At 49.6% G+C, this 24,291-nt stretch overlaps 10 protein-coding genes across 10 annotated transcripts; 4 read left to right on the top strand and 6 right to left on the bottom strand.

The window, feature by feature from the left end:
- Positions 1-40: 40 nt before the first annotated feature.
- Positions 41-1,682, bottom strand: B0J16DRAFT_335046 (uncharacterized protein). Its single transcript, XM_046127027.1, has 2 exons — positions 1,068-1,682; positions 41-1,016 (listed from the first exon to the last, which is right to left on the bottom strand). The coding sequence occupies exons 1-2, from the start codon at positions 1,381-1,383 to the stop codon at positions 526-528; spliced, it is 807 nt and encodes a 268-aa protein (XP_045987260.1). The 5' UTR covers positions 1,384-1,682; the 3' UTR covers positions 41-525.
- Positions 1,683-2,875: 1,193 nt separating this feature from the next.
- Positions 2,876-5,282, top strand: B0J16DRAFT_395321 (uncharacterized protein; the record flags this gene model as incomplete). Its single annotated transcript, XM_046132188.1, has 2 exons — positions 2,876-3,332; positions 3,386-5,282. The coding sequence occupies 2 exons, from the start codon at positions 2,876-2,878 to the stop codon at positions 5,083-5,085; spliced, it is 2,157 nt and encodes a 718-aa protein (XP_045987259.1). The 3' UTR covers positions 5,086-5,282.
- A 1-nt stretch (position 5,283) lies between these two features.
- On the bottom strand, positions 5,284-7,265 carry B0J16DRAFT_76227 (fungal pheromone mating factor STE2 GPCR-domain-containing protein). Its single transcript, XM_046134450.1, has 2 exons — positions 6,101-7,265; positions 5,284-6,045 (listed from the first exon to the last, which is right to left on the bottom strand). Exons 1-2 carry the CDS (start codon positions 6,855-6,857, stop codon positions 5,642-5,644), a joined length of 1,161 nt encoding a protein of 386 aa, XP_045987258.1. The 5' UTR covers positions 6,858-7,265; the 3' UTR covers positions 5,284-5,641.
- A 631-nt stretch (positions 7,266-7,896) lies between these two features.
- On the bottom strand, positions 7,897-9,682 carry B0J16DRAFT_381231 (uncharacterized protein; the record flags this gene model as incomplete). The annotated part of the gene is made up of 4 exons (XM_046131139.1): positions 7,897-9,078; positions 9,136-9,332; positions 9,469-9,556; positions 9,632-9,682. 4 exons carry the CDS (start codon positions 9,680-9,682, stop codon positions 7,897-7,899), a joined length of 1,518 nt encoding a protein of 505 aa, XP_045987257.1.
- A 1,420-nt stretch (positions 9,683-11,102) lies between these two features.
- On the top strand, positions 11,103-12,566 carry B0J16DRAFT_261969 (Indoleamine 2,3-dioxygenase; the record flags this gene model as incomplete). The annotated part of the gene is made up of 1 exon (XM_046123288.1): positions 11,103-12,566. The coding sequence occupies one exon, from the start codon at positions 11,103-11,105 to the stop codon at positions 12,564-12,566; it is 1,464 nt and encodes a 487-aa protein (XP_045987256.1).
- A 224-nt stretch (positions 12,567-12,790) lies between these two features.
- On the bottom strand, positions 12,791-14,358 carry B0J16DRAFT_76171 (glycosyl hydrolase family 45-domain-containing protein). The gene is made up of 2 exons (XM_046134449.1): positions 13,872-14,358; positions 12,791-13,810 (listed from the first exon to the last, which is right to left on the bottom strand). The coding sequence occupies exons 1-2, from the start codon at positions 14,198-14,200 to the stop codon at positions 13,015-13,017; spliced, it is 1,125 nt and encodes a 374-aa protein (XP_045987255.1). The 5' UTR covers positions 14,201-14,358; the 3' UTR covers positions 12,791-13,014.
- Positions 14,359-15,644: 1,286 nt separating this feature from the next.
- B0J16DRAFT_335038 (uncharacterized protein) lies at positions 15,645-19,751 on the top strand. The gene is made up of 2 exons (XM_046127026.1): positions 15,645-18,400; positions 18,450-19,751. The coding sequence occupies exons 1-2, from the start codon at positions 15,977-15,979 to the stop codon at positions 19,680-19,682; spliced, it is 3,657 nt and encodes a 1,218-aa protein (XP_045987254.1). The 5' UTR covers positions 15,645-15,976; the 3' UTR covers positions 19,683-19,751.
- Positions 19,752-20,189: 438 nt separating this feature from the next.
- Positions 20,190-20,529, bottom strand: B0J16DRAFT_381227 (uncharacterized protein; the record flags this gene model as incomplete). Its single annotated transcript, XM_046131138.1, has 2 exons — positions 20,190-20,351; positions 20,434-20,529. The coding sequence occupies 2 exons, from the start codon at positions 20,527-20,529 to the stop codon at positions 20,190-20,192; spliced, it is 258 nt and encodes an 85-aa protein (XP_045987253.1).
- A 265-nt stretch (positions 20,530-20,794) lies between these two features.
- Positions 20,795-21,878, top strand: B0J16DRAFT_335036 (H+-ATPase G subunit-domain-containing protein). Its single transcript, XM_046127025.1, has 6 exons — positions 20,795-21,048; positions 21,102-21,140; positions 21,200-21,233; positions 21,295-21,303; positions 21,360-21,460; positions 21,511-21,878. The coding sequence occupies exons 1-6, from the start codon at positions 21,046-21,048 to the stop codon at positions 21,673-21,675; spliced, it is 351 nt and encodes a 116-aa protein (XP_045987252.1). The 5' UTR covers positions 20,795-21,045; the 3' UTR covers positions 21,676-21,878.
- Positions 21,847-24,028, bottom strand: B0J16DRAFT_300995 (Catenin-beta-like protein; the record flags this gene model as incomplete). Its single annotated transcript, XM_046124577.1, has 3 exons — positions 23,682-24,028; positions 23,579-23,627; positions 21,847-23,525 (listed from the first exon to the last, which is right to left on the bottom strand). Exons 1-3 carry the CDS (start codon positions 23,706-23,708, stop codon positions 21,847-21,849), a joined length of 1,755 nt encoding a protein of 584 aa, XP_045987251.1. The 5' UTR covers positions 23,709-24,028.
- Between the last annotated feature and the right edge of the window lie 263 nt (positions 24,029-24,291).

Genomic DNA, 24,291 nt, shown 5'->3' with positions numbered 1-24,291 from the left:
AAGGCACTTCAAAGAATGAATCGTAGAGGCTGTGTGTAATTTTTCATCTGTTTATTAGGCTATGTTCGTAGGGTACTATGGAGACGCCAATTTGAATCCGACACCATGTGTTTCATGATTCTTGTAGTAATGAGGCCAACCACGATCCAAGAGCCGTCGATATGTGATCAATTAATAGACTGCCAAGCATCCTGGACTGACAGCTGAATCTGATTTCTCGCTCCACTGATCTGCCTTTTGCCTCGAATGTTGAGCTCCCCCATAGTCCAAACCCGCTGCCTGCTCGTCCTTCGTATTGATAATAGCTATATCTGTGCGAAGAGGATCCGACATTTTGGTTCTGCCGCCAAGCGACCCTTGATCAATGCTCAAAGACTGATCTTTCAGCTGTCATATCCGTGCATAGGACATAGATCGGCCTGAAACCAGCCAATTCAGCCCGGCTGTTTGGATAATCGTTGGACCTGAACTGCCAAAAGATAGCGCTGTCTTGTGTATCCGTAATTGTGCCTTTTCAAAATAGCTTCAGTCAGCTGACATTTGAATCGGTTCCAGATCCCCGAGCCGCTCGTTAAGTTGCACGATTGTCCTTTCAAAGACACGCGCCGCATCGAGCTGCATCATCATTTCATCGTCGTCTTCCACGCTACCCCATCCCTTAATTGCTGGAGACTCCATGTCCATGTCCGTATCTGTATCTGTGTCTCCCCCTTCATCCTCGTCCTCCTCGTCTTCTTCCGCAGGGTCCCTCATCACTTCAACCATCAACACGCGACATTGGTCAACCAGACTTCGGCATCTGATCATCTCGGTAGTTGTCATACCGCCGCGAAGTCCATTCTCGAAACCCGGTAGTGTCTCATGAGTTTCAACATCTTGACCTGAGAGAAGGCTAGCAAAACAGTGATCCAATTTGCGCAAAATGGCGAATGAAGCTTTCGGTGCTGGTGGGAAGCCCCGGACGTATCGAGTAAAGTCACTCGTGAGACGTAGCAAGAAGGGTATTTGTAATGTTGCTGCAAATGTTCGTTAATGACAAACTCGTATTGAGGTTCAGGGCAACCCACGAGTGCCTGAGCGCCATAATACGTTAATGACGCTATCCAAGTCTTTGCAGACCTCACCGAACCTCTTATATCCCACAACTGAATCATCTGGTTCAGCGTTGCCAAACTTCTTGACGTAGCGTCGTGTAGCTAACAACAGCTGCTCTTCAGCATATCTTCGAACCATAAACTCCTTGCTGGAGTTTGGCTTTAATGCTTTATTTCTTGGTGCAGGAAGACCTTGGATGTTATTTGCATAAGATGAGGCTGTTGATGGCGCGGGTGACGGAAGGCCACCAGATGTCGGCAAGAAACCTCCTGGTCCTGGTGATTCCATCTTGATTGAATATTTTTTCGCTATTCCGTAGTTGAAGAAGCGAATTGGCGGGTGAAACCGAAATAATGTCGTTGCTTATTCTCAAGTCGGGTCACTCTTATATGTAGTCCCTTCAAAAGTACTAATGTTGTTTATGTTAACGTCAAGACAGAGTTTCAGGCTGCGTTTATATGCTTTCAAGCTCAAGGTCGGTTGGGAATGCTGGCAGGGATGTAAGTATGGCTATACGATGATAAAGAATTGATTACATTGATTGATAACCCTGCGATAATGAAATGACAAAGGCAGTGAAGTCCTGGTGATACTCTGTCATGGTGGGGCAGCAAGTGCCACTCCCACTGGAGCTCACTTACCACCACTTTCGTCACTCTGGAAGCGCATATCATGTGACCTTATCCGCGCTATCAGAGAAAGCTTCAGTTAAGCTGTATCCGAAAATTTCCCTCGAAATCAACGACGACGTCAACAACCTCACTCACGCCGCGCATACGCATTTTTCGACTCACCAGGTCCCTACGAATTTCCACGCGAAGCCAATCTCAAATTCATCACAATGGCCCCCAAGCGCATCGTTGTTGAGCCTCGATCCCGCCGTGCTCCCAAGGGTGTTATCGGCTCCACCTATGACGCTCTTACCTCGTCCGAGAACGCCGCTGTCGTCCGCAGCATCGCTCTCTTTGGTGTATGTTCGGCCTCAATCTACTCTCGCATGAGAGGGAATCCAATGGAAGTGTGCTGATGAAGTGGAATAGGTTGTTGTGACATTCCTGTCCAGCTCTTGGGGCGAGATCCTTCTGCCTCCGTAAGTCGACACTGCGACTACCAGACCCTCAAGGAACATCGAGTTGACCTCTTGACAGCCAGTAAATGACGCCGCAACGATACGAGACCAGGGAATTTGAAAGGGAAGGATGTTCGTCAAAAGTTGGGAATGCGCCAACAACCGCCTCCCCTCTGTGCATTATTTAATCGAATCGCTTGTACATTAGTTGGAGTCAGTGTACGTTTTAGAAGATGGGATTTTAAGGTCAGCCTGTGCCTATAGAAAGGCATTATGATATGGGCTGCATAGAAATCGACATGATCAACAATCACGGACTGGACATGACACAACGTCTCTATTACTTCTTTCCAAAGCGACCGATTTTTGCCTATTTTCACTTAACTCAGCTGGAAATGCGCATGGTTATATGTGGGAGCGATGTTGATAGAGACGGATCGCGACTTCCCCATCAGTTCTCTGATGAGAAACGGGGCGCTCCTGCCATCTATGCCAGAGCCTAATGATATTCAGCTGCCACATTGCAGACTCATTTGTTGTTTCTACAATGTTATCCCAGGCAGAGTTCATTTCACATCCTTTCAGCAGACTTTGAAGGCATCACCACCAACACTTTCTCTTCGTTTTCAAGCATTACGGCGTGATCTATCTAACCAGTATTACCACTCCAATTCGAGGACGGATCTGGGGTTTTGTTTCCATTAGAACAACATGACCTCGTCGCTCTTATCTTCAAGTAACTCGCCGCGTAAGATTATATCTGAAAACTCGGACACTCGCAGCCCGGCTAGCAGTAGACTGGCTCAGCTTGTCTCAAAGTTCGAGTTCCTCGATGCTGTGGCCTCAGTTGGCACTTCGCCTCGTGTACCGCCAAACTCCAAACTTGTCACCGCCATTAGTCCCCCTTCTGTGGTCGGGTTGACTGCTCCGAAAACACCAAAGCGGAAGTCTCAAGAGTCGGCAATTACACGAGAGAGGAGCTCAATCGAGAGTCGTTTCTCGCCCGTTCGTTTTGCTACTTCAAATTTGGAGCCTGCCCTCACTCGTCGGGCACAAACCTTTGGAACTAAATCGCCTACAGTCCCGATCAAAAATGCTGATACAAAATCGAGGCAGAAGTCTGTTGCTGAGAGGAGGATGATGTTCGAGGCAGCAAGTGAGCAGCCCGGTAAGCATGGCGTTGGCTCGATCCCATTATGCATTTATTGACGAGGGACACAGAATCATCAACCCCCCCAGGAGGATCTTTGATCCCTAGGCCACCATTAAAATTGGCGCACTCCAAAAGCTGGCGATCGCTCAAGAGCAAATGGTCCGCCGCTCACTCTTCCACGGACAATGCTGCTGGTACCCCTGAGTCGACCGGCATCGAATTAACGACACCTTCGAAGCCACTCTCCCCGTCACCCCAAACTGTCCCTTCACCGCGGACTCTTCTCGCTTCTGACGATCTTTTTGGCACATGGAGATCGCCTTTGAATCGACCTGATGATTCGTGGGCGTCCTTCAAGCGAAGTTGCCCCGTGAAGGCTGCACCAGACGCAAGCCCAAGCTACATCCGATCTCAGTACACAGAGGCGTCGCCGCAAGTAGATCAGAGAGTATCAACACACGAGGCTAAATTCAATTCCATGCTGGAGAATGATCTTGCGGGAAGGAACCTCTCGATAGGGGAGAACCGAAACTATGGATGGATGGATCATGCTCGAAAAATGGCTTCTTCATTTTCCAACACAGTATCGGGCGGAACCTCAAGTCACCAAAACAAACCTGTTGGATCTCCTGGTGCCTTTGACCAGATCCCTATCAACAAGAATGACCTCATGTCTTTCAAATTGGCAGGCACAAGTAACACGGGTCGTTCGAAACTGCCACACTCCAAAATCTCAGATCTTCGAAAGAGGTTTGGCCAGTCAAAGGAACAGCCGTCGGTTGCATTTGCTTCCGCTGACAAGGAACGTCACGAATCGGCTCCGACAGAAACTGGGTCGCCAATTTCACCATGGAGAATCCCACTACTGAAGTCCTGTAGTTCTACAGAGTCGGAGGAATTGAAGATATCGACGCCTAGGTCTAAAAGCCACGCCCCTTACCGAAGTCACTCTTTCTTGAAATCACTTCACACTCCTGTCAGACGCCGGAACACCGAGAAGAATGACTCGCCTTTGCAACAAAAGATAAGTCTTTTCGAGTCGCTGGACCGCCATAATTCAGTTCCCGACCCTCTCCGCACGATTACTGACACACGCAAATCTCGTACCAACTCTGGTGAGCATGGGCGAAAGGACTCTACGATAGCCCCTCTTAGATCATTCCGAGGGAAGTTAAGGCGGATATCTACGTCCTGTCGAAGGACACCATCGGAATGGAGCACCACGAGCTCGAGAGACGTAGGTGACTCCGTTTTGAGAAGTTCTGATACCAGTCCGGTGGCGCAAGAAGAACAGGCTGCAACAGTAGCTGGCGAAGCATTGTCACCTCGCACCACTGATGTTATCCCGATTCAGCCTATTCTTAAACAAACATTTCTTACCAATGAGATTTCACCTCTAGTGCTAGAAAAGCCTTTGTCTTTCCCTCGAGCGCCCAGTGCCCGACCGGGCTTCAACATGGATGGCGAGGCTGGACTGGGTGTAGCGCCCCTTCCTTTGTTTGCACAACCTCAAAGACGGTTCTCTCGTACGAAGAATATCCTTGCTCGGGCTGCCAACCGACTTTCCCTTCCAGATGTTGAGAAAGAACTTGAGCTGATTGAACTCCTTGAGGACAATCTCAAGAGTGTTCCTGACGATAGCCTCCCCGTCTCGAAGGCACGTTGCTTGCTGGAACAACCCAAGCCAGTGAATGCGAAAGAGCTGAAACGACTTGTCAGTTTGTGTAAGGAGAAAGTCAGAAAGATTTCTGGTGGCCGTAGCGAATAGATAAATGCCTCATTGTACAAATGCTGTCAAGATAGACGAGTAAATCATTGGGTATGATATCTTGGTGCGACTCGGTCTTAGATGGTAGCTGTTATACAGTATACAAGTCATTCAGTCACATCGCACTCATCATTGTCTCATTTGCCACTGGCGAACGTCAGCTCGGGGTTGGGTTTTGACATCACAAATGGCGAAGACAGAATGGTTGTCAATTTGATGTATTCAGCGCTCAGTGCGCTTGGTTTGACTAGGTATCTTCTAACTAATAAAAGCAACACTATGGATATTATATCCTTGATTAGAAACCATGCGAGCCAGTAATAAAATGAACAATGAAAGTAAAATGCGAGGTATCTCGAGCGTCAACAGCATGGTTGGGGTATCAAGGCTCTTCGCTTGAGGAAAAATGAAATCAATGTGCAACTGAGGATTTGCCGGTACGCCGCGCTAGATGTTGTTTTTTTGGTTCTGAGCACTTTGCTCGAAACATGTAGAATGCTTAACTCCGGAAAGCGACTTTTGGTGAGTGGAAAGGGAACGTTGTGTTGTACACCGCTTAAAGGGGAGGCTGGATTCGCTCCTCGCGTTGAAGGAAGGCCCTGTCCACACGGACATGGTGATCAGTTTCGGCGTCTATCTTGGCAAGCTCTAAGTCTTGAGGGTTGATGTGCTCGCGAGATGATGTACCGGCCTCACAGCGGGCGTAGATCGAGACGTGAGGTCTGTCGGTGGTGCCAGTGCTGAAGCTGGGTGCTTTGAAGCCTGTGAAGGAGCTGGGCCCGCTGATGCCGTAGCGGGGTCCGCTTGAGGCACCGGATGAGTTGGCGCTGTTGGGAGCGCTGCCGGCGATGCGCTGGGCGGCGAGAGTGCCTAGTGGGAGAATCACGGCGACGGATGTGAGAGTGAGGGATGCTGACTCAAAATTTGCGAAGTGAGCCCATTCGAGTGAAGCGAAAATGACTGCAATCGGTTAGCTTTGTGATCTTTGAGATAGTGTAACCGATAGAGTACAAACCTGGAATGAACATCAAAATACCGTTGGTCATGACGAGAACTTCCATTGGGCTGAATGTCTTGTAGGACGGGAGGATACCTCGGTTTGAAATGAGATGCCAGATGAGCTTGATATTAAAGATAGCACACCACCATGAGATAGAGCCGACATTCATGATGACAGTCCACTTAATGAGCCAAAACAGGTGGTACGCCGGCTCCAACGTGAGAACTGCGTTGTTCTGAATGATGGTGTGTGCGAGCCTAACACTGATAGCCATGATAGACACAACGAGTGAGATCCCAGCAATGATGTACTTCCACACGTTGGGCCACAGTCGGACCATGGTCCACGCCTGGCTCATGAGCATTGACTCAATAGACACGACGAGACAGAAGGACATGGTGTTGCCGGCCACAGAGGGAGCGTAAGCGCTGCGAGGAATGCGACTGTGGTCGTCGCCCCAGAGAACGTAAAAGTCGAGAAATTGCGATGAGTAAAAGGTGCTAAGCAATAGCATTCGACAGGAGGCAAGGACAAGACTGGTTATCTGGAGAATCATGAAAGGCCTTCGGAACCTTTCCTTCGGGACCATGACGAGGATCACGACCAGCATGATGAGACAGGCGCCGAGTTGTGTAGCATAGTTGATAGTGGTGTTGACTATCATGCGATGGAACTCGTCAATGGCAACTAGAGGGATGCTGATTTCCGTTTTGCCATCGGGGGCGAAGAAGGTGACGTTCTGGGTGAACGGGTCAAAGGCTTCTTCAGACATGGTACCTGCTTATCGAAAGACAGTTGAAGAAGGCGATATAGAGAAGGTAAGTGAGGGTTGTTGGCGGCAGAACGACTACCGAATGGCAAGGAAATGACAGTTCAAGAAGCCGCAGCGAACGGAGATACCAGAGGTCTGAGCTCAAGATATATATGGTAGAAGACACGGGAACGGTTTGAGATGTTCTTGGTTTAACAAGCTGTGACAGGGGAAGATTGACGTTGGAAAGATGAGCAAGTGGCAACATGGTCAAGGGATCACAAGAAGAGTAAAGCCAAGATTAGTACAGGCGAGAACGGTCTTGAAGACAAGCACTAGTCTATCTAGTCGGGATATTGTCAGCGGTGGGAAGAATGTGAGTAAGTGAAGTGAGATAAATGCATTTCAAAGAAGGTATCACATCACATCAATCAACTAAGAATGCCAAGGACGGTGGGGAGAGGCTGGCCTTAGTATTGTTCTTGCATTTTGTGGCGTTTGAGGCTTAGTATTGTTCTTTGGCCCGCTAGGCTCGTTCGGATTGATTGCTGCTCAGGGATCGATCCCTGCATATCTTGACAGGTCGAGAGCCTCTGATGAGCTTACTCTAACGGCCATGGCAAATGCATACTGTATGGCTAAACAGATGATGGCTTCGCTTCTTTTCCCGGTTCCTGACTCCGTGCGCGCAAACTGTCGTAATGCAATGTGTATTTGAGACCAGGGGCCGTCCGCATTGGTCTCGATCGTCCAGACTATATCATCCTCCCGCGTGCCCCATCAGCCCAGATCGTTTTGGGACCTTTAAGCCGTGTTCATGGTTTCAAAATGTGAGATAGACTTCATGCGCCTCCAGCTAGCCGGTCGAACCGTCTTGATCGTCTGGTTTTGTTTCAAAAGCGAAGGATGTCGTAATACCCCTGCTCGGCCTGTTGCTTGTCAGATCTCGCCAAGTGCCTGACACTGCCCTGCATGCACAAACCCAGAGCCATACATGAACAATACCAAATCCACTCAGTTGGGCAAGGGAGCTGCGTCGTTAATCCTTTCCCGTGTTTGATCATGCGGCAAGACCCATCCCCTGTCCAATCTTTCGTACTAATGCCTTCTTTAAATACCACTCTCTAGCAAGGTGCCGTGTCATCTTGGCAAACACTGCAGGAGTGATGCGCCCGCGTTCAACAGCCCGGCCGAGCATAAATATAGCGTCACCGAGAGCTCGCTCTTCTGCCACTAGCGTGTAAAGCTGGTTTGCGACCACAGTAGGAGCTACGAGTAGCTCATCGACTTCCGGCACAGGGTGGCTCTTGGATCCCTCAATGACTGCATCCGCTTTATGAAGGGCATCGTGTAGAATATTAGAGTTCGACGTTAGCACGTTGGAAAGCTGCGTCAATTGGCCGCCTTCAGCTTGGAAAGCAGGTATCGCTGACAACATTGCTGTTCTTTGTGCTTGTAAGCCAGCCATGCTTGAATCGTTCTGCTGCCTGCTCCGCATTCTAATCGAGTACAGTGTCTGAGCCAACTGCCGTAAGAGCGCATCTTTCTCGGGATTGGGTGGGATCGGAGGTGCTGCTACTGTAGTATTGGGCAATGCTAGCTCTAAGGGCTCGTCAAGCAGATCCGGAGGTGGAGGTGGTTTCGCAGGACTTTGTTGTGGTGGAGCAGCTTGAGCCCATGTCGGCGGTTGTGGAGGTTGTTGATATTGCTGTTGCTGTAGTGGCATTTGCTGCCATTGTTGTTGAGATGAAGGCGTAAATGACTGTGTATCATTCATGTGTCTGGGTTGCGCCGCCATTGGCGGTCCAGCAGGAGGCATATTACGAGTCGGATACTGCTCTTGAGGACGAGGCATTCGCGGATCCTGCCCAGGCGGGCTCCTAACTTGGGGTGGTAGAGGGGGAGCTGAGTCGTAGCGTGACGTGCGATTAGACTGCACGGGAGACTGTCCCGGAATTGGAGGCAATGGTGGCCCAGTTTGTGGTCGATTTTGCGCAGGGGATGTATTCTGGGGGGCTTTTGGGGGTGGAGGAGGAGGACGCGGCTGTTCTGAAGAGTGCGGATCCTGTGTCGCAGGGCGTGAAGCCGGTCCCATACCAGGAGGCAGAGGCGGGACAGGAGGAGGTGTCGGGGTAGCTTGCACAGGAGGCGGTCGAGCTTGCTGCGGTTGTCTAGCCACAACTGGGGGTTCTTTTGCGAAGACATCGGTCAAGATATTCAGGAAGTCGCGAAGATTGGACTTCTACACATCTTGTCAGCAACTTGCATCACCTATAGTTGCGGCTTGGGGGTAACGTACATCCCAGTATTCGGCCCATCCAACTAGGTAAGGATGATATACGAGACCCTGCGGATCAATGTGCTGTCCTGGCCGTATCATCATCGTCTCGGTTGGTACAACGTAGATCATAGGCGGCTCTCGTGGGTATGCGTGTGGTACCCATATTGATAAGGGGAACCGGTATCTAGTTCCGCGAAAGTTGACGGGGAGCGTCCCTGAGAGATGCAGTAGTAAGGCATTGGCCCCATTCGAAAAAGCTGGCAAGGTCAATCAATATTCGAATGCGACAGAACAGGTTGAGGTTAAAGCGTGAGCTTGTCGATAGCTCGGATAGCTTTAATGGTCACGTACTGTGGACATCGGTTTTGGGCGACAAGGAGGAAAAGTGGTCTAGTGCTTGTGCGACATCATTATAAGCGCGGTTTACATCGTGATATTCCTATTGAGCGCGTCGATATTAGCCTTGGGCTTGGTGACAGACGACAAGCGGGGAATAGTGAGGAGAGATACGCACGCTGGTGAGGACGCTATAGAGCCAGTTCAGCACATGCTGTGGGACGGGCATTGTGTAGCTGACCCTGATATCGTGGGCCGATGTGCTGAAAGGTAAACAATGACGAAGGAAGAAGCTATTCCCATCCAATGTAGTTGACCTTGAAGGTCGTCGTAGCTTGCCCGGTTGGTGGTTCGTGCGTCCTTGACAACATCCACATGGAACCGACGTAATAGCGGTACGTACCATGCACCTTCCTAAAACGACCCGACCCGCGGATAGTGGGGGTGGGGGTTTTAAGTTCTTGAAGTTTGAAGACGCAATGCGATGTCTTGCATTTGCATTTGATGATCCGAAATTCCTACCTTGGAATCTGACCAAGCTCCTCATACCTAGACTAAAATAACCTGTGAGACAGCTTTTGTGGTGTAGTATCAATCGAGATAACTTCAATGGGCATTCGATCGAAATAAATGAGTCTGACGACGAAACCTGCAGGATTCAAAATGGACTTGCACAAATGCACCTTGTCTTGGTTTTTAATCGTTCAGCCTAAAAGACCATAGGCATAATGTGGATTGATGTCTTTCCTACCTACTATTAATGCAACTTGGTGGAAAATCAGACGAGATGGGGAACCTTGACCTCACCACACTTGTTTCTCTTTTACGCCGGAAATAATACTGAAGCATTTGTCTATAGGGTAGTGCAGTACGGACGGACCACTCAGAGACTCTTTCGCAACTAGACAATCTGCTGGTGTAGCATCAGATACAAACTTTAATAACTATCGTATAAATGGGTAACATGATAACTCGTTCTCAAATTTTATCTTTTAATGCATATTTGTAAGTTACAAATCAACACGCCGATGACGGAGCCATCAGACCACCCAACCCAGCCTCAAGTCCGTGGAGAAGCCGGCACCTCCGTAACCTCTTTGGCACCCTTGATTCCTCAACTGGAAGACCAGAGGATAGATAAAAAAAAACTTGGTAGGCGCGCTAATTAAAACAGCGCCGCACTTCCGTGGCGTCCAGATCGGTTCCATTTTTCTTCCCTCTTAACTGTCCACTCAACCGAATTAGCCAATCATGGCCTTTACTCAACCGTTTCGCCGTAAAGCTAGCACGAGAAAACATAGGAAGAGAGGAAGAGACGGAGAGTCATTTATAGAGGCGATAGTATGACAACAGTCTTTCCCCGGATTTTCTGCCAGGTCATTCTTTTTGTTCTTTCTCCATCAACTCCATTCTTCTTTCAACTACCGGTCTTGACTCTTTACTATCCCAGACTGTGAAAAGCCCGCCCCAGTGCGCTCTACTGAGTACCTATCTCCCGGAACGGCCCCACTCTGCCGTCCCTCCGGTTGCCGGAAGCCGGCTCCTCATATTCTCTCATCTCCTGATTCTTTACGTTTCATAAACAATTTCCCCCGTCTCACGCAACTCAGAAACTCATAGAGAAAAGAAGGAAAAGAACTACAACTACGATGCTTCCTTCCATTCCTGTGCTGGCTGAGTATGGCATCTCTCCTACCCACGGCTTCCTTCCGGACACTCTACCATTAACTCGCCTACCGGATCCTTACTACAACAAATGGGAGGCTATCGCCGCCAACCTGCAGGCCCTCATTCTCAGTCGCAGGTTGCGTGGTGTTATTGACAGACTACCAGTTCTCTCTACAATCGGCCTCGAACATGACGCCGAGTGGCGCCGCGCCTATTCGCTACTAGGCTTTATGGCCCACGGATACATCTGGGGAGGTGATTCACCATCAGACCGCCTACCAGCGTCTATCTCAGTTCCATTTCTGGAGATCTCAGAACACCTAGAAGTACCGCCAGTCGCCACTTATGCGGCTGTTTGTCTTTGGAACTTTAAACCGCTCTTCGTTGACGAGGACATTGATAACCTCGAGAACCTCGCCACTCTCAACACATACACCGGAGCCCTCGATGAATCATGGTTCTATCTTGTGTCGGTGGCTATTGAGGCTCGCGGAGCCCCAATTATTCCTCTTATGTTGACGGCTATCGCAGCTGCCCGCCATGGAGATACTGCGGCCGTCACTCGATGCCTGCGCACTTTCGCAGAGCGTCTAACAGATCTTACAAATATTCTCCAGAGAATGCATGAGAGTTGCGACCCAACTATCTTTTATCACCGTATTCGACCGTTCCTTGCTGGTAGTAAGAATATGGCGGAGGCTGGCCTCCCCAATGGTGTCATTTACGAAGATGGTTCTGGCGAGGAGAGTTACCGACAGTACAGTGGTGGTAGCAATGCTCAGAGCAGTTTGATACAGTTCTTTGACGTCATTCTCGGCATTGAACATCGTCCTACGGGAGAGTCTCGCGATCCATCATCTGATAGTGATCGCGGTCGCGCTTCGCACCGACACAACTTCATCATGGAGATGAGACGCTACATGCCCGGACCTCATGCTCGATTCCTCAATGATGTATCTAGCGTTGCAAACATCCGCGAGTATGTCGAGGAGAACAAATCCGATAAGCAATTATGTCTCGCATACGATGCATGCTTGGCTATGCTGAGTGCATTCCGAGATAAGCACATCAATATCGTCACCCGTTACATCATCAACCCGTCAAAGCAAGTTCGCGCTCGCAGTCGCTCAAGGAGCCCTGAAGTGACCCGTAACAAGGTCAACCTCGCCATCGCATCGCGCAAAAATAAGGATAACCAGAAGGGCACAGGTGGCACTGCATTGATTCCTTTCTTGAAACAAGCAAGGGATGAGACAGGCGAGCCTGCTGTTGAGGAGTGGACAAGACGCTTCATGAAGAGGAAGATGCACACCGAGGGTAAGAATGATTTCTTCCTTGGTAAGACTCTGCCAGACAATGTGAGCTTGACAGAAGATGTGGAGATCAAAGGTCTTGCTGGATCATGGACCATGGACGATGAGATCGGGGGTATCTGCTTATACTGAGTACCAGAAAAGTATTAAGAAATAGCTACGACTTGACGCATTTGTTAGACGGCCAATTGGCTGGGAGTATTTGGGAACTTGATGGCAGCGTATATTGCCTGTTATAGAATTCAACATAGGCATTTAGATATACATTCAAAGAAAATTTATTTCAATCTGATTTGCCAACACCCGTCAGGATATTGGCAGAGGCGCATGTCGCCGAAAACCAAGAAAAGGCACAAAATGATTGTGTGGATAAGTATGTCAATGTTTACAGTCAGTTCGTCACCGACATGAGGTTTCATAAGTATATACAGAGAAGGCTAGATATGTACAACACGGGCCGAACACCGGGTCCAGGATGCCATGTTCTACAATGACAAGCCTGCCCAAAAGAGAAGACCCCCTTCGAAAGACCTGCTACGGTCTCTCCTCCACATCCACATCAACCTCGTGGATCTACCACTTAGTTGGGGACACACTGAGAGTAGTAATCGTTCATCTTGACACACTTGCTTCCGGAAGCGCAAGGGAGGTTGCCATCGGGGTAGGCGGACTTGGAACCACCGCACTGGTAGTACATAGCGACAGCAGACTTCTGGGGAGCAGCCGGCTTGGTTGGCTTAGTGGCAGAGCAATCCTTGTGAGTCTTGGTTCCACCAACCTTTGAGGTTGACTTGGGCTTGTTGACAACCTTGGTGGGGTTCGCGGCGGCAGGCTTGGAGACAGCAGGCTTGGAAACAACAGGCTCGGAGGCGGGCTTAGTAGCAGCCGGCTTCTCAGAAGCCTTGGTAGAAGGCTTCTGAACAACAGGGACAGCCTGCTCGGTCTTCTGAGGCTGAGAAGCAGCAGTAGTCTTCTTACCACTGGGCTTAGCCTTGTTGGGTGTGGTGTTCCCACTGAAGGCAGGGAAGCTGGAATCGTCGTCACGCTTGCAACCACTAATAGCAAGGAGTTCCTTAGGGCACTGTACCTGCTCGAAGGTGAAGTCAGGGTTATCGGCGTTCTTGAACCAGTCAAATCGCCAGTGGCACCCATCCTTGAGCAGCTCGGGGAAGTTATCACATTCGCTTCGAGAGGAGATGCCGCCGTACTGGGCACCACCAAGGGCCTTTCCGAACTGAGAGGTGCATCCGTCGAAGATACCGACTCCACCGCCGGGCATCATAAGATCGAAGTGGTTGTCACCAAGATCGCCTCCAGTGTTGGTGGACTGGACAATCATCTTCTTGCCCTTCACTGGACCGGTCGTAAAGGTGAGACTGAGAGAGATAAAGTTAGCATGAAAACACGGGAAGATGTACCAGAGCGACTGAGACATACGCATAGCAAGCACAGCACCAGCTGGCCTCGGTGCCACCAGCAAGCTTAGTAGCAGTGAAACCATAGGCAAGATCGTCGTTGACGGCCCAAGGAGAGTAGTTGGTGCAAGCATAAGCAGAACCACCACCCTCACAACCGTTGACAGAGTTGGTGTTGGTGATGGGGTTGTCTTTGTTGTCACAAGTCAGAGCGGGAGCGTTGACTTTAGCCTTGCCGCTCCAAGAGCAAGAAGGCTTGCAACAGTCCCAGTATCGAGTAGAGTGGCCACTTCCAGAAGCAGCGCTCACGGCAAGAGGACCGACTAGGGCGAGGAGAGCGAAAGAACGCATGATGCAAGATATTGGTTTTGTTAAAGAGTGACTTTGTTTGAAAGAGAGTGTATATAAACTAAGGAATGAAGTGAAGGAATGTGAATGGAATGGAGTGCTTCAACGTCGAACACCAAAGCCATAGCTGTGAACTCCCATCTTATATATAGATCCCAAAGCCCTGATCCTTCATGGTTAAACCTTGCTGCTCCGTTACCTGCCAACAAATCCAAGATGTCATGAGCACATTCTTCCAAGTGGTCCGTTAGTTCAACCGATGTGCATGTACACTAGTGCAGGTACACCGAAAGGATCGTGTAAGTCAAGATGAAGACCAGATGGTGGTGCAATGTATCGAGCTAGTCAGCATATCGGGTCCGGAGTCAGATCTCCCACTAATAAGAGGCTTCAGATCTGGTGTGAGGAACATGGGACGGCAAGGCTGGACCGAACGAGCGAGAAATGAGGACGAGGAGATTTTGGTTTCAGGATTGGTTGTGGAGATTTGACAGCTTCTCGGCCGACTAATCCGAAATTGAGCAGGGATTCAGACGACTGAGATTGGAGATTGAACGATCGAGGAAAACGTTGAAGTTCTGGAAGTGGACAAGACCGATGCACGTTGTCGGTGGTTAATATGAACCACCGAATCCAACAGCCGGGTAACCGCGGATTACGAGATTAGTTGGAACTATTCTAGAATCCTTTCGTGGCTATGAGACCAAAGATCTCACTCAACACTTGGTGGTTTCCAGGACTAGTAGAGGACCAGGTCATGGATAGGTCTAGTTCTTTACGGTCGAGACTTTTCAAAGGCAAGCCGACTAATTCAGAACCTTTATTGAACTTCATTACAGATGCAGCTCTCATCAACCCATCCCTGACATGGATCCTTGTAGGAGAAGATTAGCGCTGGGTTGTCACTATAACCGCGGGCCGCATAAACCGTTAATACAGCTAGCCTCAGCATGTCACTCACTGCCGAATGGAACATAACGCGAATCGCCAAGATATGAAACAAATAGACTTCGGAATCGCGGATGTGACGGATCAACGGCAGATTCTGTTCTTACTGTGAAGCCGCGATGGCAACAAGTCTAGATAGGCCAGTGTCCCTTACATGACAAGCGTATGTACATGCGTAGGCTTCCCCCTATCTTATTTCCTCACACAGTAAGCACGTCGCCACGCACCTGCATCAAAGATTATGTGATGCTCGAGGGAATATGAGCTGATTTGCACATGGGTCGTGGATGCAGCACAGAGAAATTTAATGGACTGGGATGCTAATGAGCCTACAAAGTTTCTGCCTCAGGATGTTAGTCAAAGCTTCTAAACTTTCAAGTGCCACAAGCACCGCCGCACTTGGATTATTCATCAGCGTGGCGGAATGAACGACACACTAACGCTATCAAGATTAGTGCATTTCTGTCGCGTCTCGTCGCCTTAACCTCAGGCTCCTGAATGCTAAGTTAAGATTCATTGTCTAACAAATTCATCACCTCTCCACCCCTACTCGCACCTTGCGCATACCCCAACCTCACCTCATCTCCTGGCTAGAGATTGTTGTTGATCTGCCCAATCTATCGGCAGATGCTCACGGGGTGCTTCAGGTGCCAGGTCCGAAACTGACCGCCCTGCCTTCGCTGTTCTAGCTCCTTTGTCCTTCGCTGAATAACTTTCGACGCAGCTGCCTACCGGCGCATCTTTATCGACTCGATCAACAATTCCTTGTCGCAACACCTAATACAAACCGGATACCCCATTATATAAACTGCAGCGATTCAAACCGACATCATGGACGATTCTTACGAGAACGACTCCGACTACGATTATGGCTACGAAGAGGGTATCACCCCCGAGGATTGCTGGACTGTGATCTCGTCTTTCTTTGAGACAAAGGGTCTTGCATCGCAGCAGACCGACTCTTTTGATGAGTTCACACAAACTACTGTCCAGGATCTTGTCAACGAATACGCCAACATCTCTCTCGATCAGCACAATCCGCCTTCGCCCCCTGGAGTCTCGATCGCACTTCGCCGATATGAGATCAAGTTTGGCAGTGTCTTAGTTTCCCGTCCGTCTATCAGCGAGACGGACGGTACCGTTACTTCACTTCTGCCTTACGAGTGTCGTGACCGAAACCTGACCTATGCTTCACCGACTTACCTCAAGATTGATAAGAAGGTGTCCATTGCCATCGACAAGGAGATCCCTCTTAATGAGATGGACGAAGAGCAGCAGGTGGAGTATAGGCGAACCGGAATTCATCCTACCAAGCTCGTTTGGGAGGTTGAGGAGAGTGGTGAAAGTATGAAGGGTGGGGATGATCAATCAGACATGGTGTTTGTGGGTAAGATGCCTATCATGGTCAAATCCAGGATTTGCCACCTGAGTAGGCACTCGGACGAGGAACTGTTTACGCTTAACGAGTGTCCTTACGATCAAGGTGGTTACTTCGTTATCAACGGCAGTGAAAAGGTCCTGATCGCCCAGGAACGTTCTGCCGCCAATATCGTCCAGGTTTTCAAGAAAGCCCAGCCTAGCCCTTTCACCTACACTGCTGAGATTCGAAGTGCCCTCGAGAAGGGCTCACGTCTTATCTCCAGTCTTATGATGAAGCTGTATGGTAAGGGAGACTCTGCTCGTGGTGGCTTTGGTCAAACTATCCAGACTACTCTACCATTCGTCAAGGCCGATCTCCCCGTTGCCATCGTCTTCCGAGCTTTGGGTGTTGTTTCTGATGAGGATATTCTCAACCACATTTGCTATGACAGAAACGACAGTCAAATGTTGGAAATGCTTCGCCCTTGTATCGAGGAAGCCTTCTGTGTCCAGGACAGAGAAGTTGCTCTCGATTTCATCGGAAAGCGTGGAAACCGAGATCAGGCCAGTCTCGGACGTGAGAAGCGTGTTCGTGTCGCAAAGGACATTCTCCAGAAGGAGACACTACCCCATATCTCCCAATCAGAGGGTAGCGAGACCCGCAAGGCTTTCTTCCTGGGTTATATGGTGCACAAGCTTCTTCAGTGCGCGCTCGGCCGTCGTGAGCCCGATGACCGTGATCACTTTGGAAAGAAGCGACTTGATCTTGCTGGTCCCCTGTTGGCCAAGCTCTTCCGTGGTATCATAAGGCGAATGAACACTGAGCTTTCCAACTACCTCAAGCGTTGCGTTGAGTCCAACCGACATTTCAATCTGAACGTTGCCATCAAGCCAGGAACCCTGTCCAACGGTCTCAAGTACTCCCTGGCTACTGGTAACTGGGGAGATCAAAAGAAGGCTGCAAGCTCCACAGCTGGTGTCTCTCAGGTGTTGAACAGATATACATTTGCTTCCACTCTTTCACATTTACGACGTACCAACACGCCTATTGGTCGTGATGGTAAGCTTGCGAAGCCTCGACAGCTGCACAACACTCACTGGGGCTTGGTGTGCCCTGCCGAGACACCTGAAGGTCAGGCTTGTGGTCTGGTCAAGAACTTGTCGCTGATGTGCTACGTGAGTGTGGGTTCACCAGCCGAGCCTTTGATCGAGTTCATGATCAACAGAGGTATGGAAGTTGTTGAAGAATACGAACCAACAAGATATCCTCACGCAACCAAGGTTTTCGTCAACGGAAGTTGGGTCGGCGTCCACCCTGATCCCAGGCACTTGGTGAACTCCGTCCTGGACACACGACGAAAATCTTATGTCCAGTTCGAAGTTTCCCTTGTTCGTGACATCCGTGACCGTGAATTCAAGATTTTCTCTGATGCAGGCCGAGTCATGAGACCAGTCTTCACAGTGCAGCAAGAGGATGATTACGAAACCGGCATCAATAAGGGACAGCTAGTATTGACAAAGGAGCTCGTGAACAAGATTGCCCAGGAGCAAGCAGAGCCACCTGCTGATCCATCTGAGAAGATTGGATGGGAGGGCCTGATTCGCTCTGGAGCTGTGGAGTATCTCGACGCCGAGGAAGAAGAAACCGCAATGATTTGCATGACGCCTGAAGATCTCGAAATCTATCGTGAACAGAAGCAGGACGAGGTTAATCTTACAGAGGAAGAGAAGCGGGCCAAGCAAGAAGCAGAGAAGAGAGAGCAAGAGGAAGAACGCAACAAGCGTCTGAAGACTAAGGTCAACCCTACAACTCACATGTACACACACTGTGAGATTCATCCCAGTATGATTCTGGGTATTTGTGCCAGTATTATTCCCTTCCCCGATCACAACCAGGTATGTATCCCCATCCTCGATCAAGTTAAGCCTATCTAACGATTTACAGTCTCCTCGTAACACTTACCAATCTGCTATGGGTAAACAAGCTATGGGTTTCTTCTTGACAAATTACTCTCGACGTATGGATACTATGGCCAATATTCTCTACTATCCGCAAAAGCCTCTCGCCACCACCCGATCCATGGAGTTCCTCAAATTCCGTGAATTGCCAGCCGGTCAAAACGCCATTGTTGCTATTGCTTGTTATTCAGGATACAACCAGGAAGATTCCGTCATTATGAACCAGAGCAGTATTGATCGAGGCCTGTTCCGCAGTCTCTTCTTCCGATCATACTCGGATCAGGAGAAGAAGGTCGGTCTAAACTACACGGAAATCTTCGAGAAGCCCTTCCAACAAACGACGCTCCGAATGAAGCATGGAACATACGACAAGCTCGACGAGGATGGTATCGTGGCTCCTGGTGTGCGAGTGTCAGGTGAAGATATCATCATTGGCAAGACTGCTCCTATCGATCAGGAGAATCAAGATCTCGGTACCAGAACTCAGTCACACCAGCGCCGTGATATCTCTACACCTCTGCGAAGTACGGAGAACGGTATTGTTGATCAAGTCATCTTGACCGTCAACGCCGACAATGTCAAATACGTCAAGGTCCGAGTACGAACAACCAAGATTCCCCAGATTGGTGACAAGTTTGCTTCTCGTCACGGTCAAAAGGGTACAATCGGTGTAACTTACCGACAGGAGGATATGCCCTTCAGCAGAGAGGGTCTGACTCCCGATATTATTATCAACCCTCACGCCATTCCATCTCGAATGACAATTGCCCATTTGATTGAGTGTCTGCTAAGTAAAGTCTCAACGCTTGAGGGTATGGAGGGTGATGCGACGCCCTTCACCGATGTCACCGTCGATTCCGTGTCGGAACTTCTGAGAAAGCACGGCTACCAGTCTCGAGGCTTCGAGGTTATGTACAATGGACACACTGGACGTAAGCTCCGCGCCCAGGTCTTCTTTGGACCTACATACTACCAGCGACTTCGTCACATGGTGGACGACAAGATTCACGCTCGTGCACGTGGTCCCGTCCAGATTATGACCCGACAGCCTGTCGAAGGTCGTGCTCGAGATGGTGGTCTTCGATTCGGAGAAATGGAACGTGATTGCATGATTGCTCATGGTGCTGCTGCCTTCTTGAAGGAACGTTTGTTTGAGGTGTCTGATGCCTTCCGAGTCCATGTCTGTGAGATTTGTGGACTCATGACACCGATTGCGTAAGTTTACTACTCCCATGACAATGAATAACCGCTAACATATATTCCAGCAACCTTTCCAAGCAGTCGTTCGAGTGCCGACCTTGCAAGAACAAGACCAAGATCGCGCAGATCCACATTCCTTACGCCGCCAAGCTGCTCTTCCAGGAGTTACAGGCCATGAACATTGCCGCCAGAATGTTTACCAACCGATCCGGAGTTTCAATTCGTTAAATATCGATGGCATGAAAAATTGAAAAGACAGAAGAGGCAAAAAGAGGAGATATATCAAAACAAGCCTCGAATGGTGACCCTGGCAGACATAGGAAGCCTGCCAGCGCAACCTAATAACGCTTTGTAATGTAGAGAGGGGATTCATGTCCAGAGTTAGTATATCATCAGGGTCAGGATAGTAAAAACAATGAAACGCGTTGATGCAACCAAATTTGAATTGTGACCATGGTAGGTATCTTGTGGCTTTGAGAGGAGCGTATAGTAATGATACATTTATTTCTTGACGTTCGCCGTGGTGCTATCGATTTGGAAGACTTTTCTCCGCTGCTGCTATCGAGTCGTGCACTGTCTGCTCCCGCTTGTACTCTGCCTCCAGTTGTTTTTGCAAATCGAAGTCCAATTGTCTTTCTCGCTTGATTCTCTGCTGTTCCATATCGCGGACAACGCCTTCGTGCATGGCCTGATAAATCAGAATTAGCCTCACAGCTACATGGTGTTTGGGGTATATTGTAGGAGCTGGCTGGTGTGTAAGATCGACGTACCTCCCGCTCGAACTTTTGTTGGAAGTGCACAGCAAAGACTATGCCGACTGTGCCCAGCGAAGTGCCCAGCAGAGTGAGCTTAGATGCTCGAGACATTGTGTCGGTGTTTCGGGTCAGCCTTCGATAGTTTGTCGATGATCGATGCAATTATTCGGTTACTCCGATCCTAGGTTGTTCTGTAAGTGGTCGGGGGCTTTCGCAACTCGATAATTGGTACGGAACAATATACAGACAGAAAGAGAATGATCCAAATGCGAAAAGAAGGGACCTATCACGCCATGACGTGAAGACGCATGGCGGCTGGAACGCGGCTCCGACACGCGCTAAGCGCAACAGCTTCCACTGAAGGAGAGCCCACCGACCCAAAGGTACCTAGCGGGACCTGCGAATCAGCTGGCTCCAACAGCACCTGCCCAAGCTCAGACGTAATCCGCCGTCAACTGCTAGGTACCGTACCTTGCCTTGCCTTGCAGCCATTCGCAACTCCATCTTCAACTCCATTCATCGATACTTTACCATCGCATCACGACCCGGTCCTCGAACCTAGTCCCACGTCTTTCTCACACGACTGAAGATCGCTATAACGCCACGCCTTTTACATAACACGACATCATGGTTAGCTGCATCGCGACCATGAGCGAATGATGTTGGCTAACCCGCTTCTACAGTCTGCCCAGAACTCGGCCGGCATCCAGGAGCTTCTCAGAGTAGGATCTGCCTTGCGCTGGTGCTCCATACGATATCGTAGCTAATTAGCGTCATTTAGGCTGAGCAAGATGCTTCCAAGATTGTTCAAAAGGGTGAGTTCGATAACTCAACTACTCCCCGCCTTGTTTAGATCGCTAACTTGATGATGCACAGCCCGAGAATGTAAGCGCCATTTCCTTTTCGACCCGATGATCTGTCCGTCTAACTCCGAACGATAGACCGCACCAAGCGCGTCAGGGAAGCTCGCGATGAAGCCAAGCAAGAGATAGCCAACTACAAGGCCCAGAAGGAGGACGAATATAAGAAGTTCGAGGCCGAGGTATGATACTCTTGGTTGTTCAAATTACCAAGTCGCTGACGTCTGTCTAGCACAGCAAGGGCAACGAGCAGGCCGAGGCTGAAGCCAACAAGGAAGCCGACACTCAAATCAAGGGCATCCAGGAGGCTGGAAAGAAGGGTCAGGCTCAGGTCATTAAGAACCTCCTCAGCGCTGTTTTCGACGTCAACCCTGTCGCCCCTACCAAGTCGTCCTGAGCTGTGCCCCCGACGGTGTCACGATGTTAATAATAAAGGGCGTTCGCTCTACACTTCGGAAGACGATAGATTAGGTACGAGGAGGATTTGTTACAAGAGAGCAAGGCCATGCGTTCTATACTGGTCACCCTGCGGCGTTTCGTCCGCTGGACGCCTTTTTGATTATTAAGTTTACTGAACAAACTCGACTAGAGTACTCAACATGTCCCTCAGATCCTGGTTCTCCTCTGTTGTGTCCAGAGCATCCAACTGCTCCTTTAATGTACGCCCAATTGCTGAAACCTTTTCGTCTCGCTCGGCAAGCACTTGCTTGACCTTGCGTGATGCGCCGGTGTCTTCTGCTACCAACCAAGCCAAAACCGTATCAATCGTCTGTAGTGTAAAGAGACCAGCATCGATTCTTCGAGACAACCATTCCAGCTCAGCTGTTTCCCTATCATCTGCTGAAGTAACGGCCTTCTCGGCATCATTTTGCTGCTCTACCAAAGAAAGCCTAGCAACATAATCCCGGCGAAACTTGATGAGCTTTGTGATCTTCTCGTAATCCTTCTCCACGAACTTTGCTAGTGTTCGTATCCTTTCTGCCGAATTGGCGGGCAAGAGACGCAGCATCGAAGCGAATATCTCCACAAGATGCTCTGCTAGTCGGTGGTCCTGAGTCTTCATGAAGAGAGTAAAGAGTGACTTGAGTCCACCGGCCTCAACGATCTTTTGACAGACTTCGACGCCAGAGTTGCCGCCTGCGGCGTGGTTGATGAGCCGAAGAGCAGGTTGCTTGCTCTTCTTCCCCTCTTTGAGCATAATGAGACAGAGTTCTACACCCTCAGCCTCGATGAACTTTGTCTTTCCGGCAGCTTCGTCTGCCAAGCAAGTTAGACAGGCAAATATGTTCTCCATATACTCCTCCTCCTCGCCGCCCTTGTCTGGATCGCGTCTTCGGTAGGGGGCTGCGAGCTGAAGAAGGATATCCACTGCGTCAAGGCGTATTAATTGAGTTCGGTTGACGGTAGAAATTTGAGACAGAATTGCCAGAATCTCTGCAGCATATTGCTTGTTCTGAGTGACAAGGTCCTCCTTTCGTTGAATGCGCCGGAGGAGCCACTGTAGAAGCTTCTCGTCCTCACCCACGCGTTCAGCGACTGATTGTCGAGAACACAAGTTTTCAATCACTCCTAAAGCATGGTAAATACCATTGCGATCCGATTCGTCGTCTTCGTTCAGGCGAGAGAAGTTGGAGACAAGAAGGCCCAGAAGGTCAGCGTCCATCATGGCATCTACCAAGCCGTTCCACTGTTCTTCCTCTGCAGAAACGTCCTCGTCGGTCAACTCGCCCATAATCTCGATAGCGTCGATGGCAATGTCGGTGTTCTCATGCGCCAAAAGGCTGACTAGACTGGCGACACATCCTGTCTTGACGAATTCTGGGTATAGTTCAGGGTGTTCGGAGAGAAGAGAAAGGCCTTTGATATCAGCATCAAGATCGGCTTCGCTGCTAATAAACTTTGGGGGGTCGTCTTCGAATTTGGCGCGAAGCTCGGCGTTCTTGTTGATACGCTTCTCGAAATTGAGAGCGGTTTTCCGCAACCAAGCTGCGTCAATCTTTTCGGGCGCATTGCCGCCGTCAGCTTCGTCTACGTAGTCGAGGATCTCTGATTCTTGTTTCGTGATACCACCACCGAAGAAGCGGCCTTCGTCGTCGTCAGGAGGCAGCTCGGGGCCGAAATCGTCGTCTTCGGTGGGAGGAGGTGCTGGGCCAGCTTCCATATCTTCATCTTCGTCTTGCGCATCGTTGACTTGAGCATGGCGATTTGAGTCGCTAGTGTTAAATTTTGCGGATTTATAAATTTCATCTTGGGCCGTATAAGTAACACATCGCTTTGCGATCGAGGTTTGGCAAACTTACTTGGATCTCGAATAGGATCAAGCTTGCGCTTTCCTGAGATGCCGGAGCTCTAGAAGCTTGTTAGAAATTGAAATTGCAGGGCAAACGTAAACAACAAACTGACCTTGAAGATATCATCGACACTAGCCATGGCAGTAGTCGGTGGATTGAACGAATGAGAGGTCAAAATTGTTGTTTCCAACTTTTGATACCCAAATTCTTTCTTCGCGACTGGCGATACCTTGAAGCGACGCGCTGCTCAAACTGGTTATGATGAATGTTTGATGTTTGTTGCAGGCATTACATAAGGCTACCCACAAGCTAGAACTGAAACGAGACAGCGTGGAGACATGGAGCTTTGGAGTACCGCACAGTAACATCGCTTAGGACGCGAACTGCCTACCTACCTACCTAGGTACCTGCTAACTTCGGTAGCAGAAGAATTGTCCTATTAGTTTTAGGTCGCCAGAGTATATTAGCCCAAAGACCAGTCTAAGCCTGGATAAAGTGACCGAATTATTTCATCGCTCTCGCCGGTCAATTCCTCTGATACCCTGGCGACTGCTCGAAGACTCGAACTGCCATCAGCTGATACTGTGGAAATATTGGCCGAAGCGCCGGGGAAAGCAGGCGCACAGGGCAAGTGCCGGTCACTCTTTAGGCTGTCACAAATTGGAGACAGCAGGAACGCAATCCCTAGGTACCGATGCCTCAAACCACCAACCAGAACTCGA

This window comes from Fusarium flagelliforme, assembly GCF_020744385.1.
Source record: "Fusarium flagelliforme strain FIESC 12 MPI-CAGE-AA-0113 chromosome Unknown B0J16scaffold_2, whole genome shotgun sequence".
Classification (NCBI taxonomy): Eukaryota; Fungi; Ascomycota; class Sordariomycetes; order Hypocreales; family Nectriaceae; genus Fusarium; species Fusarium flagelliforme.
The sequence above is the reverse complement of the archived record's forward strand: the minus strand, read 5'-3'. Positions and strand labels throughout refer to the sequence as shown.

Bases quoted from the DNA above. Each gene is read 5' to 3' on its own strand.
- B0J16DRAFT_76171 (XM_046134449.1), bottom strand. From the start codon at position 14,200: ATGCGTTCTTTCGCTCTCCTCGCCCTAGTCGGTCCTCTTGCCGTGAGC. The intron at 13,811-13,871 runs GTATGTCTCAGT...TATCTCTCTCAG, and splicing joins TGGTGCTGTGCTTGCTATGC to TCTCACCTTTACGACCGGTC.
- B0J16DRAFT_335046 (XM_046127027.1), bottom strand. From the start codon at position 1,383: ATGGAATCACCAGGACCAGGAGGTTTCTTGCCGACATCTGGTGGCCTT. The intron at 1,017-1,067 runs GTGGGTTGCCCT...GAACATTTGCAG, and splicing joins ATTATGGCGCTCAGGCACTC to CAACATTACAAATACCCTTC.
- B0J16DRAFT_76227 (XM_046134450.1), bottom strand. From the start codon at position 6,857: ATGTCTGAAGAAGCCTTTGACCCGTTCACCCAGAACGTCACCTTCTTC. The intron at 6,046-6,100 runs GTTTGTACTCTA...AACCGATTGCAG, and splicing joins TATTTTGATGTTCATTCCAG to TCATTTTCGCTTCACTCGAA.
- B0J16DRAFT_335036 (XM_046127025.1), top strand. The intron at 21,141-21,199 runs GTAGGATCTGCC...AGCGTCATTTAG, and splicing joins GCATCCAGGAGCTTCTCAGA to GCTGAGCAAGATGCTTCCAA. The intron at 21,461-21,510 runs GTATGATACTCT...ACGTCTGTCTAG, and splicing joins ATAAGAAGTTCGAGGCCGAG to CACAGCAAGGGCAACGAGCA.
- B0J16DRAFT_335038 (XM_046127026.1), top strand. From the start codon at position 15,977: ATGGACGATTCTTACGAGAACGACTCCGACTACGATTATGGCTACGAA. The intron at 18,401-18,449 runs GTATGTATCCCC...AACGATTTACAG, and splicing joins CCTTCCCCGATCACAACCAG to TCTCCTCGTAACACTTACCA.